General features: G+C 46.4%; 1 protein-coding gene across 1 annotated transcript; it reads left to right on the forward strand.

Annotated features, from left to right (window-relative positions):
- The first annotated feature begins 463 nt into the window (after positions 1-463).
- On the forward strand, positions 464-4,101 carry LOC108802031 (tigger transposable element-derived protein 1-like). Its single transcript, XM_018573919.1, has 2 exons — positions 464-2,016; positions 3,918-4,101. Exons 1-2 carry the CDS (start codon positions 464-466, stop codon positions 4,099-4,101), a joined length of 1,737 nt encoding a protein of 578 aa, XP_018429421.1.
- Positions 4,102-17,536: the final 13,435 nt, after the last annotated feature.

Below are 17,536 nucleotides of genomic sequence, written 5' to 3' on the forward strand. Positions count from 1 at the left end.
GAGTCAGGGGTGGTGTCTTCCGGCGGTGTCACGCGGCCGTTCAGGCTAGGTGGCGGGGGAGATTCCGGCAAGTCCCGAGAGGTAGGCGTTGCTGCAGGCCGCGACGGCTCGAATGGTGCCATGCAGTTTGCCGTGGCGAAGCGCGTGGAGACGGATGGAGATGAGAAGAAGTGATGGAGGTCTCTGGGGTTCCTCCCGGTGCAACTTCCAGAGGATTTGCCCTTTTTTGAAATCGGGTAAGGTAAGTGATTACAGAGAAATTATGTAATACCAAATACAGTAATACCTCGGTTTACGAGTAACTTGGTTTGCGAGTGTTCCGCAAGACGAGCAAACATTTCAGAGAAAGTTTGCCTTGATATACGAGCGATTGCCTTGATATACGAGCAGGACGTGACGCCGATCACAGGGATTGTGGGTGATCATCTCGGTCATCTGTCCGTGCGACTGTATACACTGTACAATGGCCCCAAAGCCCCAAAAAGCTCAAAAGAAAGGCGGTAAGAAGGAGATGATAGCTGAAAAGAGAGGCAGTAAGAAGGAGATGATTACAGTGGCAGTAAAGAAGGAAATGATTGATAAGTATGAACGAGGTATGCGAGTGACCGAAATTGCAAGATTGTATAAGAAGTCTACATCGACCATTTGCACAATATTAAAAAAGAAAGAAGAAATAAGGGGGGTAGATGCAGCAAAAGGAGTCACAAGAATATCAAAGCAACGGCCACCTATTCTGGAAGATGTAGAAAAGTTGCTTCTGGTTTGGATAAATGAGAAGCAACTAGCAGGTGATACTGTGAGTGAGAACATTATCTGTGAGAAGGCAAAGGCCTTGCATACTGACCTCATAAGTAAACTGCCAGGTACGTCTACAGAAAATGAAGAACTCTTCAAGGCAAGCAGGGGATGGTTTGATAATTTTAAGAGGAGAAGTGGCATCCATAGTGTTGTGAGGCACGGAGAGGCTGCGAGTTCAGACACTAAGGCAGCTGAGGCATTCGCTACCGAGTTCCAGAAGCTCATGGTTTCCGAGGGTTACCTGGCGGAGCAAGTTTTTAACTGCGATGAGACGGGGCTTTTTTGGAAAAAGATGCCAAAGAGGACCTACATTACAGAAGAAGAGAATGCAATGCCCGGTCACAAGCCCATGAAAGACCGTCTTACCCTCTTGTTTTGTGCTAATGCAAGTGGGGAATTCAAAGTCAAGCCCCTGCTCGTGTATCATTCCGAGAATCCACGAGCCTTCAAGAAATGTAAGGTGCAGAAGAGCCAGTTAAATGTTATGTGGAGGTCCAACAGCAAGGCTTGGGTCACTCGCATCTTGTTCGTTGAGTGGATCAACGAGGTCTTCGGTCCTGCAGTGAAGAAATACCTTTTAGAAAAGAATCTGCCACTCAAAGCATTGCTGATTATGGATAATGCTCCTGCTCATCCTCCAGGCCTTGAGGACGACTTACTGGAAGAATTCGAGTTCATTAGGGTTAAGTTCCTTCCTCCCAACACCACTCCAATCCTCCAGCCAATGGATCAACAAGTAATTTCCAACTTTAAAAAGCTTTACACCAAAGCACTATTTCAGCGATGCTTTGAGGTGACCGAAGGAACAAACCTTACCCTTCGAGAGTTTTGGAAAAATCATTTTCATATCGTGAACTGCCTCAAGATCATCGATAAAGCCTGGGATGGGGTCACCAAGAGAACCCTGAATTCTGCTTGGAGAAAGCTGTGGCCTGATTGCGTTTTTGGACATGGATTAGAGGGGCCTGCTTATGAACAGGAGTCGCCAGTTGTTGATGAAATTGTGTCCTTGGGGAAGACCATGGGACTGGAGGTGAATGAGGACGACATTCAAGAGCTGGTGGAGGAACATGGCCAGGAGCTGACCACTGACGAACTGATGCATCTGCATTGCGAGCAACAGCAGGAGGTTATGGAGGAGATCTCATCTGCAGAGGAGGATGAGAATAAGGCGCAGGAATCCCTCACTTCAAATAAGATTAGGGAGATGTGTAAAATGTGGGAAACAGTGCAAAATTTTGTAGAAAAGCACCACCCGAATAAGGCTGTAGCAGTGCGAGCAATGAATCTGTTTAACGACAATGCAATGTCACATTTCCGCGAAATCCTCAAAAGGAGGCAAAAGCAAGTGTCATTGGATAGATTCCTTGTTAAGGTTTCACGAAATGAAAAAGATTCCATTGAGCCAAGAGATAGCAGTGATTCCTTGAGTGATAGTGAAAGTCGCCCTACACAATAATTCTCCTCTCTCTCGTCTCCCTCACACCAACCACAAAGGTACAGTACCTGTAATTGTTTATTTTTCTTTATATTTTGTACAGTATTATATTACAGTACAGTATTGTAATCATTTTATATGAATATTTTTGGGTTGTGGAACGAATCATCTGAGTTTCCATTATTTCCTATGGGGAAATTCGCTTTGATATACAAGCGCTTTGGATTACAAGCATGCTTCCGGAACGAATTATGCTCTTAAACCAAGGTATCACTGTATTCATAATTTCTCTGTAATCACTTGATCTCACCGGATCTAACGAAGGCCTATTAGCCTGAATGAAATTTTACCAGAAAATTGCATGTGGGGGGCTAGCTCCCCCTCATCAATCACTTAATAAATCTGTAATTATGTGAGATCTAACAAAACAACCACTTGATCATACTGGATCTAACAAATAGCTTCCAAAATAGCTGTTTGGTCAATTTTTTGATAAGGGGGTGCTCATGACGGGTTAACCCCCCCAGCAAATAACTGTTAATATCTCTATTTCTGTGTGAGATCTAAAGCAAACAACAAAGATCTAACCAACTGCTTATGTTTTGTTCAAAAATTTTGATATGGGGGCTAACACGGCTGAGGTACCACCGACTGCTTCTTCCTCTCTGTCCACTCTCTTGCAGGGGCGGACTGACCATTCGGTCCGTCGGGCACTGCCCGAGGGCCCGTGACCTTCAGGGGGCCCGTCACCCAGGGCCGAAACTAGTGGAGTCCCTGCCGCCAGGTCCAGCGCAGATCCAGCCACCGCCGCCACCGCATATAGCTCTGCAGCTGCAGGCGGCTGTCTGCTGGGTCCTCACGGCCGAGGCTCAGGGCTGCCCCCTGCAGTGCCTGCAGGCTTTTTTTAAATTCTCGGCTCCCTCCACAGTTTTGGCGGCCGACGGGCCCCCTCGTCTCTGCGCCAGGAGTATCAGGTCTTTCCGACACTCCAGGCGCAGAAACGAGGGGGCCCGTCGGCCGCCAAAACTGTGGAGGGAGCCGAGAATTTAAAAAAAGCCTGCAGGCACTGGAGGGGGCAGCCCTGGGCCTCGGCGGTGAGGACCCAGCAGACAGCCGCCTGAGTACATGGGCGCGCTGAGATGGACACACACCACACACGGGAGGTTTTCTGCAGCCTCCCCCACCAGGAAACAGCCAGAGGAGGTGAAGGTAAGTTAATAAATATTTTTTTTTTTTTAGCCCAATTGATGGCATTGCTGTATAAAGTTCAGCTGGTATTTGTAGTTCTATATAGCAGGTCCCATTCTGCATTGCAGCAATACAGAATGGCACCCTCTATAGAGGACTACAAATCTCAGCAGTACTTTATACAGCAATGCCATTTTTCCAACTTTTTTTTTTGTGTGGTTGCTAAAGGGGATATGGGTTCGGGGGTTGTGGGTTTTTAGTGTTGAATCAGTTTTTATTAAGTTTTCAGCAAAGAGGATTCAGACAGTGCACAAAATGGCTCAAACATTGATTCACATTATTGGAACACATTATAAGGTAGAGATTAGAGCAGGGACTGGAGGTCAGCCGAGGCGCAGAAATGTATCCAGACACCCCACTGCGCCATGAATTTGGGAAAGGTGTTATTGTCTGCCGCTAGAAGCTCCTCCATGTGCATTATATCATTAACCAGGCTAACCCATTTGGAGATGGGTGGGGTGGTCGTCGTTTTCCAGAACATGGGGATCACCTGTCGAGCAGCACATAGGAGGTGCCTCAGAATCATCGATTTTTGGGCTTTCCGGGATCCCGGTAGGAGTGATAACAAGGCTATAGCAGGCGTGGGCGCCAACATGTCTCCATATAAGCGGTTGTAAATCGTAAAGATCTTTTGCCAGAATGAGAAAACTGGGGGACACGTCCACCAAATGTGCAGATATGTGCCTCTTACTTATTGCAGCGCCAACAAGTCTCAGGAGAAGAAGGGAAGATCCGGTGTATGGATACCGGGTCCCTGTACCATCTAGTAACTATTTTGTAATTCTTTTCCTGTGCGTATGAGGAAACAGAAGATTTATGTGTGTAATGGTGAATGGTGGCCCAATCCGACTCCGTCAAGTCCCTGTTCAGGTCAGCGTGCCATTGGGCTTTCGAGCCCAGCGGCACCTGATGGAGAACCTCTCTCAACATCCCATAAACGACCGAGATCGTGTGGTGTGCCCCCTCCCCCGAGAAAAGCATGAGTTCGAAAGTCGTCAATGATCTGTGCGTCTGTCCACCAACAGACAGTGCTGAGCAGAACCCATCCAGTTGTCGGTCTAACAGCCAATTCCCCAGGGGGTGCACCGGTGTATCAGTAGGCGGCACAAACTGTCCCATAGCGGGGTGTATGAAGTCACGGGCCGTGGGCCAATCGTTTCTCCTATATCCCCCCACTGAGGGGACAGCTACTCCCGTGGGGAATAGGGCATTGTCAAATAAAGGCGATAGGGGCCCCGGATTAGTGGAGAGAGAAGAGGCTTGATAAGTCGTTTGCCATGTTTTTAAAGCTGCAGCCGTAAGGAGGGAAGGACGAGGGAGTACATTAGCTTCCCCGTGTGCGCTCCAAGGGAGGGCTCTCAAATCTGTAGGACACAGTTCCTGTTCAATCCGCACCGCTGGTGTGGGTCCTGAAGGAGCGTGTCGGAACCAATCTACAATCCTAGAGAGGAGAGCAGCTCGGTGATATAGCTCGAAATCGGGGAGGCCTACCCCACCTTGGGTTTTGTGTCTACACAGAGTTTTGTGCCGTATACGTGAATAGCCTTTCTGCCATACAAAACCGTTCACCATGGTGCGAAGAGAGCTGAAGAACTGTCTTGGCGGTCTTATGGGGATCGTCTGGAAGACATATAATAATTTTGGTAGGGTCTCCATTTTTAGGACATCAAGCTTGCCAAACCACGAGATCTTCATATTCTGATATGTCTCAAAGGTGTGGCGTAGGGAGCTAAGAAAAGGCTGGTAATTTAGGTGGTATAGATCTGTTAGGTTAGCTGGGATGGAGACTCCTAGATAGGTGATGGAGCTGGCTTGCCATTGGAAAGGGACATTTTTACGGAGGAGGGAGACTGTAGGGGGGGGTAATGTAAGGTTGAGAGCGGTCGATTTAGTCATGTTAACCTTAAAATTACTCAGTCTTCCAAAGGCATCGAATTCGTTGAGTATTGCCGGGATGCTAATATGGGGACGGGTTATATATAACAATAGGTCGTCTGCAAATAAGGACATCTTATGGTGAAAGGAGGGGGTGGTTATACCATGGATATCAAGGTTCAATTGGATGGCCTGTGCCAGATGTTCCATCACCACGACATAGAGAAGCGGGGATAGGGGGCATCCCTGTCTAGTTCCGTTAGAGATGGAGAACGGCTCTGAGAATGAACCGTTCACCATCACTCGAGCTGTGGGGGAAGAGTAAAGGGACATGATCTTGGATAGAATGGCCGGTCCCAACCCAAGTTGGAGTAGGGCCTGGCGTAGGAATCCCCAGTTAACGCGATCAAATGCCTTCTCGGCATCTATGGAAAGGAGGCAGGCCTTGGTGTTGTGTCTATGTATATGGGAGATCAGGTTGATAGTTTTAGCGGTGTTCTCCCTGGCCTCACGGCCAGGTACAAAGCCGACCTGTTCCGGGTTGATGATGAACGGTAGTGACGGGGAGAGGCGAAGCGCTAACAATTTGGAGAACAGTTTAATGTCTACATTAAGTAGCGAGATCGGTCTAAAGTTTTGACATAGGGAGGTGTCTTTTCCGGGTTTGGGGATAACACAAATATTGGCTGCTAGCATGGTAGAGGGAAAGGGGTGTGCGTCGTCTACCGAGTTAAAGGCGTGTGTCATAATAGGGGCTATCAGGTCGGCAAGAAGTTTATAGAACCGGGGTGAGTAGCCGTCTGGGCCCGCACATTTCCCCGTTTTGAGAGTACGGATTGCCGCTTCTACCTCAGGGGGGGAGAGCGGGGACTCTAGCTGCTCTATCACAGCACTGTCAATGGTCGGCAGAGCCGTACGTACAATATATTGCTTCAGGGGACATGGGGTTTGGCCGGTCTGCGGGGAGGAGGGAGTAACCGGGAGGTTGTTAGACTGGCATAGTAGCGACTGAATTCTTGGGCGATTCCCGACGTGGAGTGTATTTTGTTAGAGCTGCGGTCTATGATAAAAGGGATAAAAGGTCTGGGGGGGGGGCGGGGGTGTAATGTTCTCGCCAGATGGCGGCCACATTTGTTAGCGGATTCATATCTCAGCTTACAAGCTCTGTCTTTTGCACTGCCGGATCTTGTGTCAAGTATAGACAATAGTTCCCGCCTAGCGTTAGAAAGTTCTACAAAGGTAGTGTCCAGTCGGGTAGATTTATGGATCCCCTCCAGTGCCGCAATGGAGGCCAAGAGTTCCACAACTCGGGTGGATCTTTCTTTTTTGAGACGCGAGCCATGTTTGATGAGAACACCTCGCAGCACGCATTTGAGCGCCTCCCATTGGGTCAGCGGGTGTGTGGTGTCATTGAGATGGTCAGAGGCAAAGTTGCGCTCCGAGCTCTTGATCTCATCGAGGCACTGGGGATCATTCAGTAAGTTGTCGTTAAGGCGCCAGGCAGTACGAGCACGGGCGCCACTTAAAGTTCCCAAACTGAGGAAGACAGGGGCATGATCAGACCAGATACGTAGTCCTATGTGGGAAGTAGGGGTTTTGTCAAGTAGGTGCTGTGCGAGGAATAGATAGTCAAGTCTGCTGTAGGTATTGTGAGCCGGGGAGAAATATGTATAGTCTTTCTCGGAGGCATGAAGGGCCCGCCACACATCCACCAGTCGGAGCTTGTATAGCATGTTTCTAAATTTAGTCAGGGATGTATGAGAGAAAGGGGACTTACCAGAGGAAGAGTCCAGACCGGGCACCATCGCCAGATTGAAGTCTCCTCCCAGGATCAAGTTGGGACATCCAAAATTCTCCAGAGACTTGACTATGCGCGCAAGGAAGTTCAACTGGTCCTGGTTGGGGAAATAGACGTTAGCAAGGGTATAAACACTGCCAAAGAGTTTCACCTTCAAGAAAATATATCTACCGAGCGGGTCTACTTGCTGTTGCAGGATCTCTGGGCGCAAAGTCTTATGGAAGGCTATAGAGACACCTCTAGAGCGTGCGCTGGAATTTGTGCCGTGGTACCAGTCTAAGTAGAGTTTAGAGGGCAACCTAGGAATGGCATCGCTGCGAAAGTGAGTTTCCTGCAAGAACAAGACACTCACCTTCTGTTTGTGGAAATGATACAGCACTTGACTACGTTTCTGTGGGGTGTTGAAGCCCCTCACATTGAGGGAGGTCAGCGTTAGGCAGTTTGTAGCCATCACGGGGGTTTAAGAGCAACTTTGGAGACTATTTGATGAGCCCCTAGGGTGTGGGGGGGAAGGGTAAGGGAGGGAATCAAGGGCGGAGGGACAGGCAGCCAAGGAAGAGAGTAGCATAAGAAAAAGAGAAAGGGAGAAAATGGGCTTGTCCGCCATCTAGTGGCGGAGAGACAGAAAAGCATCTTATGAACCCAGTACAGGGTCCAGAAAGCACTAACAGTGTGCAAAATGTCAGCGAAAAATCTCACTGACGGCCTAAGTGGGGGTAACATGGTAGGCCCATGGATCGGCTCCCGCTCCAGGGCAGATAACATCAACTGGAACAACGTAATTACAGGCCATGTGTAAGAGCATCACAAAGGGCATATATAACAGAACATATGAAGTAAAAAACGATAGAACATAAGATAACAGTATAAAAGACAGCAGCAGTTTGGTCGGCAGCCGCCGACAACTCTCCAGGGGCACCACAGGGCCTCGATCCCTGAACGGCAGGAGCCCCTTAGCCGTTCCTAAAGGGGGCCACTTCTGTGGTATCCAAGTTGGAACGAAACGGGGTGCTAAAGTCCCAAAGTCAGGTGTTGTGGGGAGATGGGGCGTCAGCACGCCCTGCAGACTTTCTCGATTTCTGTATCCAGGGGGAGGGAGCTACAAAGCCAGGTAGGGTGGGCTTGAGCGGCCAGTCCGGGAGAGAGACTTGAGGAAGTTCCAGCTTGCCCAAAAATGCTGGAAGATCGCTTAGCGAGTGAAATACGGCTGATTTGCCCTCGTGCAGCACAATGAGTTGAAAAGGGAAACCCCACCGGTATTTGATGTTGTGCTGGCGGAGCATGTCCAGTAGAGGACGCAGAGCCCTGCGTAAGGCGAGAGTGTGACCAGAGAGGTCTGGTAAGAGGAGGATTTTGGCGTCGTTAAACAAGATGGTGTCTTGTGTGCGGGCCGCTCTCATGATGTCATCCTTTAGCTTGAAAAAATGGACCCTGCAGATGACATCTCTGGGGCTGGATCTATCTGGACGCTTAGCCCCCAGTGCTCTATGGATTCTGTCCACCTCGATAGGGGATTCTTTGGGTTTGTTTAGAAGCTGGTTAGAAAGTGTAATTGCTGCAGATTCCAGGTCTTTAGATTCGATTGACTCAGGCAAGCCTCTAATGCGGACGTTATTGCGCCTGTTTCTGTTCTCCTGATCATCTTGGTGATATATTAGTTGGTGCAGCAACACTGTGTGTTCTTGCAGAGTGGTGTCATGCAATTGCAGTCTGGATTGCATGTCAGAAGCGGTTTGCTCAATATCATCCAATCTGGAGCTTAAGTCCCTTTTTGAGGTGGACATCTCCTTCTTATATGTAGATTCCATGCGTGCAAAGCAGGACTCAATATCCCTCATAGTGGGCAAGGCCTTAATATAGGTCTCCATATCCCATCCCTCCTGGGAGATTAGGGAGGTCTGCGACGGGCGCCTGGATCGGTGTGGGAGACCCCCAGGGCCGTGGGGTAAGCAATCCCCTTGAAGCTGGCTCACCTGCTCTCTGCCATGCGATTCCGTGTGTGGAGAGAGGAGCTCCGGCGGCGCCATCTTGGGCGCATGTCAGGAGGCAGCCCTGGAGGCCTCGGGCGCAGTTTTGCTGAAAAAACGGGCCAATTCCCTCGGTGTGGGGCACGTTTTATGCTGCTTCTTCCCCTTCTTCCTCCGGTCACTCATGGTCGGCTGGAAGGAGAGTGGATGGCTGCTGTCTGCCTGGATTAGTGCCCTGTGAGCGGGAGACGAGCTGAGTCGCGTCTTACCGCTCCATGCGCCAGGCCACGCCCCGGTTGTGGGTTTTTAGTGGGGGGGGGGGCAAAAATAATCTTGCCCCAGGGCCCTTTGTTCCCTAGGTCCACCACTGACTGCAGACGACAGGCTTGAGGAGAGAGAATTCTCAGGGGGACTCTGGTATGCAACCTGGCCAGCTCACTTTGTTTTGGGGCGGGAGAGGGCGTGGCGGTGCATGGAAGTCAATGGCACCACAGAAACGCCACCCCTCAGCATTGCGATCGCCAGCACCTGAACGCGTGGCACATTAGTGCCTGCGTTCTGGTACTCCCGCCCCAAAACAAAGTGAGCCGCTGGGTTGCATACCAGAGACCGAACGCTCTGGAATGCACTCTTTATGGTGTGACTGGGCCCTTAAAGGAGAACTATAAGGTGAGTGATTTCCACTCATCCTCATAGTTAGAGCCGATTTGTGACAAAGAAGCTGTGACAGGTCGGCTCTATCGATCGGGAAGTGAGCAGAAACATGCAGTCGATCCGCTCACTTCTCGATCATTTCCCTGTAGAGGGTGGTGACTGTCAGTGCAATCGCCCACACCGGAACGCGTGGCACAACGGTGCGATTGCTTGCACAATTTTTTGCAATCACATTACTCCGTGGGCATCGCTGTGGCATGCGTTCCAGTGCAAGTGATCACACTGCAGGTTGGGAGGTGTGGCTGCGGTGCCATTGACTTGAATGCACCACCACACACTCTTCAACCCCAGAATGCAGGGAGGCGGTAATTATGCAATCCACTGTTCTCCAGCAACAAACTGTGGTGGAACATACTGGATTTGGTGTGAACAAGCCCTTACACTCAGTTGAGGGCCCGTTCACGCTATCCAGTGCGTTCCCCACACAGTCCCATGGGTTGAACACACTGGATCACATAAACAAACGCTCCCTGCGTTCTGGGGTGGGAGGGGGTGTGGTGGTTCTCGGCAACTCGGTTGCATGACCTTGGATGACCAACCATAGAAAATTACATATAGGGATCATTATAATATATCGGAGCTCCGGGGAATATACACGTTTTCTTTGATGAATTGGTTGTGACCTAATCAGGTCCATTTCTTTTTCCCTGTTTTGAGATCGTTTATTCGTCCCACACGTAATTGAAACATAATTCCCTCTTAAATTGAGAAAAACTATTAAGAGCACCGACACCTCCGCTTCTTCCTCCTGTCAGGAACGAAGAGATTTTTCTTTGAAAAATGGCATATACACTAGGCACAGAAATAGACGAAGAGATAAGGAATACCTTCAGAAGAAATGACATGCAGGTTCAGGAAGCTGAAATAGTTATTCGCAATAAATTTAGACAACATAAGAAACTGATCGTTAAGCATCTGAACCGCAAATGGAACATCATGTTCCTAGAGTCATACCTGGAAGCAGGAATGATCCCAAGAGGACTTAGGGAAAGAGTCATACCGGCGGAACATTTGCAAAACGATAGATTCTTACAAAAATGGCAAAAAACAATGTATCATGGCCTAAACGTTATTAAACTTATAATCGAGGAAGAAAAAATACAAATGCAAGAATTACAACAACAAATAGAAGAAAGCTCTTCCAATTTAGAACCTCTAAAAGATCATGACTCTTTTAAAAAACAAAATGAATTCCTACGCAAAGAAATAGAGAGGATCCAAAGAAACTTGAGACAGGTTAAGCAAACAAAATATCAAAGGGACCTAGACGATTGGGAACAGGGAGACATCTTTGACCTATCAACTAAAAGAGGGAGGAGTCACTCTAGAAAGAGACAACCTAAAAGCAAAGAGCGCTACACTGAAGAAACTAGTGAAAGTGAAGGGGAATATACACGCAAGACAGTGAGTTTTTTAGACTCGGAGGAGGAGGGATTGGTGAAATTCAAAGGGCAGGAAAAAATAGAAGAAAAAAGAGAGAGAGATCCCAAAAAACAAGACAGAAATCAGGAATACAAAATAATGACGAGAAGAACAAATCGACACACATAAATCCATATCGACAACAAGGAGATGAAATATCTCTAAATGTAATTAATTTGACAGATTTTGAATTAAATAATAATCACATAAATTTACTAAAACGGGGTTTGTCCTTTTCACCAACTGACGGAATGGATGAATTTACAATCTTCAAAGATTTAAATCTATTCCTGCGGAGAGTTTATTTAAGGTATATACATGAACGAAGAGTAACCGATCCCTCATCTTCAGAAACAAATCACGAGAACAAAAATATAAAAGACGACTTAGAAGCCCAAGCTTTGAAAGACTTAGAGGCCCTCCTTGAGGAGAATCTAGGTGAATACTTAGAAGAGCCCCACACAAGGAACACTAACCTAAAATTAAAATCAAAAACAATGCTGACACTAACAAATAACAGACACATCTCACTTTTTAGGGACCTTGTCCAAAAAGATTTAAAGGAAACAACTTGGGACATCAAAGGAAAGGATAACTTAAACCCCATGGAAAGAAAAGCCCTAAAGGAATTAAGAGATATACCCGGATTGATAATAAAAAATAGTGATAAAGGGGGAAATGTGGTATTGATGACAGAAAAAATGTATGTTGAGGAAGCCAGACGCCTTTTGAATGATAGAGAAACCTTTGAGAGACTCGATAGCTCCCCCTTTAAAAAGTTAGTTTGTGACTATAATTTTAAAATTGATATGGCAAGGGATGCAGGATTACTATCGAAGAGGGAATCTGGCTTCCTCAAAACGAATACGTACAATATACCCACGTTCTACACTATCCCAAAAATTCACAAGAACAACAAAAATCCACCTGGGAGACCGATATTGTCAGCGGTAGGAGGGCCCCTGGAGAATTTGGGTAAGTATTTAGACCATCTCCTGAAGGAGATGGTCTTTAAGTTACCCTCCTTTATTAAAGACACAGGAGATGTATTAAATAAAATCGAAAACCTTAAGATTGAGAGTGGAGCCATACTTGTGGGAGTGGATGTGGAGTTGTTATACACATCCATCCCACATGAATGGGGCCTAAAAGCAGTCAGTTATTTCTTAGATTGGAGTTATCCAGAAATGGCGGCACAAAATGAGTTCCTCATAGAAATGTTAGATTTCGCCCTTTCTAATAATTCCTTTCAGTTTTCTGGATTGTATTACAAACAGCGCAAAGGAACCTCCATAGGAGCCCCATGGGCACCCGCTTATGCATGCTTACACCTTGGTTTCTGGGAAGTAGAGGTGGTTTACAAACATCGTCTGTACCTGAGCCATGTTAAAACATGGCTTAGGTACATAGACGACGTGCTGATGGTGTGGCAGGGCAGTGAAGAACAGTTAAAAGAGTTTATCTCGGAATTAAATGTGAACAACCGAAATCTTAGATTAACATTTAATTCCAGCAATCTGGAGATCCCATTTTTAGATCTAATGATTCGAATAGAAACGGAGACATTAACCACAAGAACGTTCAGAAAAGAGACCGCAGCCAATACACTCCTACATACGAATAGTCACCATCCCCTATCCCTGAAGCAAGGAATTCCCACAGGACAGTTCCTGAGAATTAAAAGGAACTGCACTGAATACAAAGATTATTTAATGGAATCAAGATCCCTATATAATCGCTTTAGGCAGAGGGGGTTATTCACACAGAACACTTCGAACAAGCAAAACTAAAGTAGGAAAGAAGGATAGAGCAGAAATCTTAAGGGGCAAAAATGATGAGGAGAAAGAACCTAAAAAGGAGATAATAAACTACACAAGAATGATTACACAATATGGGTCAAGTTGGCCAAAGTTGAGACAAATTTTTGAAAAACACTGGCATGTCTTAAACTTGTGTCCGACAATTTCTAACATAGTTGGCCCTCGTCCATTCTAACAGCAAGGAGAGCTAAAAACTTGAAAGATCATTTGGTAAACTCCGAATATAGACCAAGTAAAGATAATCTGTCCCTATCAGGGTTACCAAAAATAAAAGGAATGCATCCTTGCGGTAAATGTCACATATGCCCCTATGTAGAGAAAACCAAACATTTTCAAAATTCAGAAGGTACGAAATCATATCAAATTACCCAGTTCATTAACTGCAATACGGATAAAGTGATATATATGTTGGAATGTCCATGTAAAAAAGCATATGTTGGGAAAACTAAACGACAGTTACGCATACGCATAGGAGAACATTTAAGGGATATTAAAAATAAGGATACAGAAAGCCCTATAGCAATACACTTCGCAGAATGTCACAATTCTTCCCCGAAAGGCCTGAGGGTAAAGGGGATTTATGCTCTGAACCTACCAACAAGAAGAGGAGATTTTGACAAAGTGCTCCTACAAAAAGAAAAGATGTGGGTATATAGACTTAACACCCTTTTACCCTCAGGCCTGAATAACGAAATGAACCTGAGTGTCTTTCTCTAAAGGGATTTTCCTGAAAAAAGTAATCGTGTAAATACACTATTGCCATTCCATGCACCTATTATACCCCAATAGTGGTTATTTAATAACAGTCTGGCAGTTTTAATTGTATTTAGATGTTATGTGAATGACAATATTTCTGCTTTTGAATACTCTCGGTATGAAAGAAAAGGCGGCTAATATGTATTTGTCATAAAAAGGTGACTCTCATTAACACTCGATCATGGAACGAACATTCAGGATGAAATTACCTAGTAGGTGTGAAAGGGTTATTTAAGGTAATCATCCACCCGCCATCCTTATGGTTCTGACTAGAGCTGCAACAGTTAATCGATTTAGTCGATTAAAATCGACGATTGAAAACGTTGGCAACGTTTTCGATCGTCGATTCGTCGGCTATCGATTGATTTGCCTGTTCGGGGCTGTTCCGGGCTCCACATGAAATCAGTAAGTAGCGGAGTTGTTGGAGCGGTTATTTGTTGCAATACAATAAAATTTATACTTTTATAGAAAATTACTGGTCTCGGTCTGTTTAGCAACCACTTTCAGTGATCCTCACTTGGAACACTTTTTTGCTTTTGCTCATCAACTCGGTTGCATGACCTTGGATGACCAACCATAGAAAATTACATAGAGGGATCATTATAATATATCGGAGCTCCGGGGAATATACACGTTTTCTTTGGTGTGGTGGTTCCATTCATGTCAATGGCACTGCAAACATGCCTCCCACCCACACTGGAACGTGTGGTACCACAATGCACTGGGGGGGTTTGTAAAAACTGGTGCAGCTGTGCATGGGAACCAATCAGCTTTTCTCCTCAGTTCAACATTTGAAAATGAGTGAGAGGTGCCGATTGGTTGCCATGCACGGCTGCTCCAGTTTGATAAATTCCCCTCACTGTGTTCTAGTGCAGTGCAATCACAAAAAAATAGTGCATGCCTGATGTTTTGCGATCACACCGCACACATGTTCCAGTGTGGGTGGGAAGCATGTCTGCAGCGCCATTGACATGAATGTAGCCCCCACGCCCCCTCCCACCCCAGAATGAGCCTTTGTTTATGCGATCCATTAGGTTCATCCCATGAGACTGTGCGATGAACGCACTGGATAGTGTGAACGGGCCCTGAGTGATAAACACACCTTCATAAGGTTGTTCTGTACACTGTTCTGCCATACCTGCCTGATAGTTACCCTATCAGGCAGGGTGCTCGCAGTGACTGCGGATTGCGCCGCAAATATCAGCAATTGTGTAGAGATGTCACCAGCACACCAAAATCCTTCTTAGAATAAGCAAATGTTCATTTATTGAAGTTCCTTGTCATAGAAACGATCTTACGATCATGCTAAAAACCAGACAAAAATCATACGATTCTCGGCTGGTTTTTTAGCGTGCTCCTTAGACAAAAGACGTGCGACCGTGCAGTAGAAACGGTCGCACGTCTTCATTCACACTGCTCGATTCTCGTATGATCGCGGAATTTCCCGAGATTCTCGTACAAGAATCGAGCAGTGTATGGGCACCTTTAGAAATCTCCAGAGACACAGATCCCAGTTAAACTCCAGAAGACACGGAAATAAATGGAAACCCTGCTCCTTCCCTGTAACACTATGGGGTCTATTCACAAAGCTGCCGAAGGATCTAGACGTAGCTTCGGCCGATCCTTCCCCTACTGAACCGAAGGGGTGCTGTACGGGCTATTCACTAAGGATGGGCTGAACGTTCGAGTCGAACGTAGGTTCGACTCGAACATTGCATGTTCGAGCGTTCGGCGAACACTGCATGTTCGAGCGTTCGGCGAAAACCGAACATTATGGGATGTCCACGGTCTGTTCGACCGCGGCCCATCCCACAATGCACTGCGCCATCCGAAACGGCAATTGGCTACAGTCCTGCATCTGACCGCAGGTCAGGTGCAAGACTGTGCCAATCAGGGCTCAGTACAAATATAGAGCCATGATTGGGCAGAGTCACGATGACTCTGCCCAATCATGTCTCACAGCTAAGTCCCTGCAGCACACGATATAAGGCTGCTGACACCGCGGCCCTGTGTAGTGTGTTGAAGGAGACTGATGAGAGATACAGAGAGAGATACAGAGAGATATACAGAGAGATATATAGAGAGATATACAGAGAGATGATATACAGAGAGATATACAGAGATATACAGAGAGATATACAGAGAGATATACAGAGATATATACAGAGATATACAGAGAGATTTACAGAGATATATACAGAGAGATATACAGAGAGAGATATACAGAGAGATATACAGAGAGATAGAGAGAGAGAGAGAGAGAGAGAGAGAGAGAGAGAGAGAGATAGTTCTTGTTAGTAATTGCAGATTTATTGAGATTGATAGAGAGTTATATCAGACTTCTGTATATATCAGACTTCTGTGATATTTTTGTGAATATATAATTTTATATAATAAATATAATAATGATCGCAGGGTCCAACTCTGCACTCTTCTGGAATACCTCTAGAGGGTTACGGTGTGAAGGCACTAGCTGGCACCAAAGGCCCAATATTTGGGTGCACTGACCGGTGTACCGGATGCATACCATTTCAATATTTGATCGCAGGGTCCAACCCTGCACTCTTCTGGAATACCTCTGGAGGGTTACGGTGTGAAGGCACTAGCTGGCACCAAAGGCCCAATATTTGGGTGCACTGACCGGTGTACCGGATGCATACCATTTCAATATTTGATCGCAGGGTCCAACCCTGCACTCTTCTGGAATACCTCTGGAGGGTTACGGTGTGAAGGCACTAGCTGGCACCAAAGGCCCAATATTTGGGTGCACTGACCGGTGTACCGGATGCATACCATTTCAATATTTGATCGCAGGGTCCAACCCTGCACTCTTCTGGAATACCTCTGGAGGGTTACGGTGTGAAGGCACTAGCTGGCACCAAAGGCCCAATATTTGGGTGCACTGACCGGTGTACCGGATGCATACCATTTCAATATTTGATCGCAGGGTCCAACCCTGCACTCTTCTGGAATACCTCTGGAGGGTTACGGTGTGAAGGCACTAGCTGGCACCAAAGGCCCATTTTTGAAGCACCTTTTGTTACTTTCATCCAAAGCCTGCAAAAGAGGCACCATAAGTTATCCAAAAAAATCACTAAACTTGTTCCGAGTGTCCCAAAATGTGTCCTCTTCATACAGGCTGTTGCCTTAAGCAGTTGTTTAATAGATTAAAGGAAAACCAATTACCTTCAATTGAAATGTCATTTGTTTTTCTTTTTAAATGTCACTTTTTGCTGCAGCAGTGCAGCAGGTTCTATACATCCTACAGATCCACCACTTCACAGGCAGGTTATGGGGACCCCCCAGGCACAATATTTGAAGGAATTTTTCATTTTTACTCTTACCCTGTAAATCATGTAAAAATCACTGTTCCTTTAAAAAATATTTTTTGGGGGTTTTTTTGTTTTAAATTTCATTGATTCCTGTCATTCAGGGCACTACCCGGATCCCCATACACTTTTTATGGCCAATAAATTGCATATAAGGCTTCAAAATGGGGACCTTTAATTTTCTGAGTTCTACCCCCATAGACTTGCATTGAGTTCTAAGTTCGAGTTAGAACTTTTTCCATGTTCGAAAGTTCGAGTTAGAACCGAACACGGGGGTGTTCGGCTCATCACTACTATTCACAATAGCCCATACAGCTCCCGAACGTGGCCGCGCGGCTCAGTCGAGCCGAAGGCATATGCCTCGGCTCGGC

Source organism: Nanorana parkeri, unplaced genomic scaffold (assembly GCF_000935625.1).
Source record: "Nanorana parkeri isolate BGI_ZX_2015 unplaced genomic scaffold, ASM93562v1 scaffold2615, whole genome shotgun sequence".
Lineage (NCBI taxonomy): Eukaryota > Metazoa > Chordata > Amphibia > Anura > Dicroglossidae > Nanorana > Nanorana parkeri.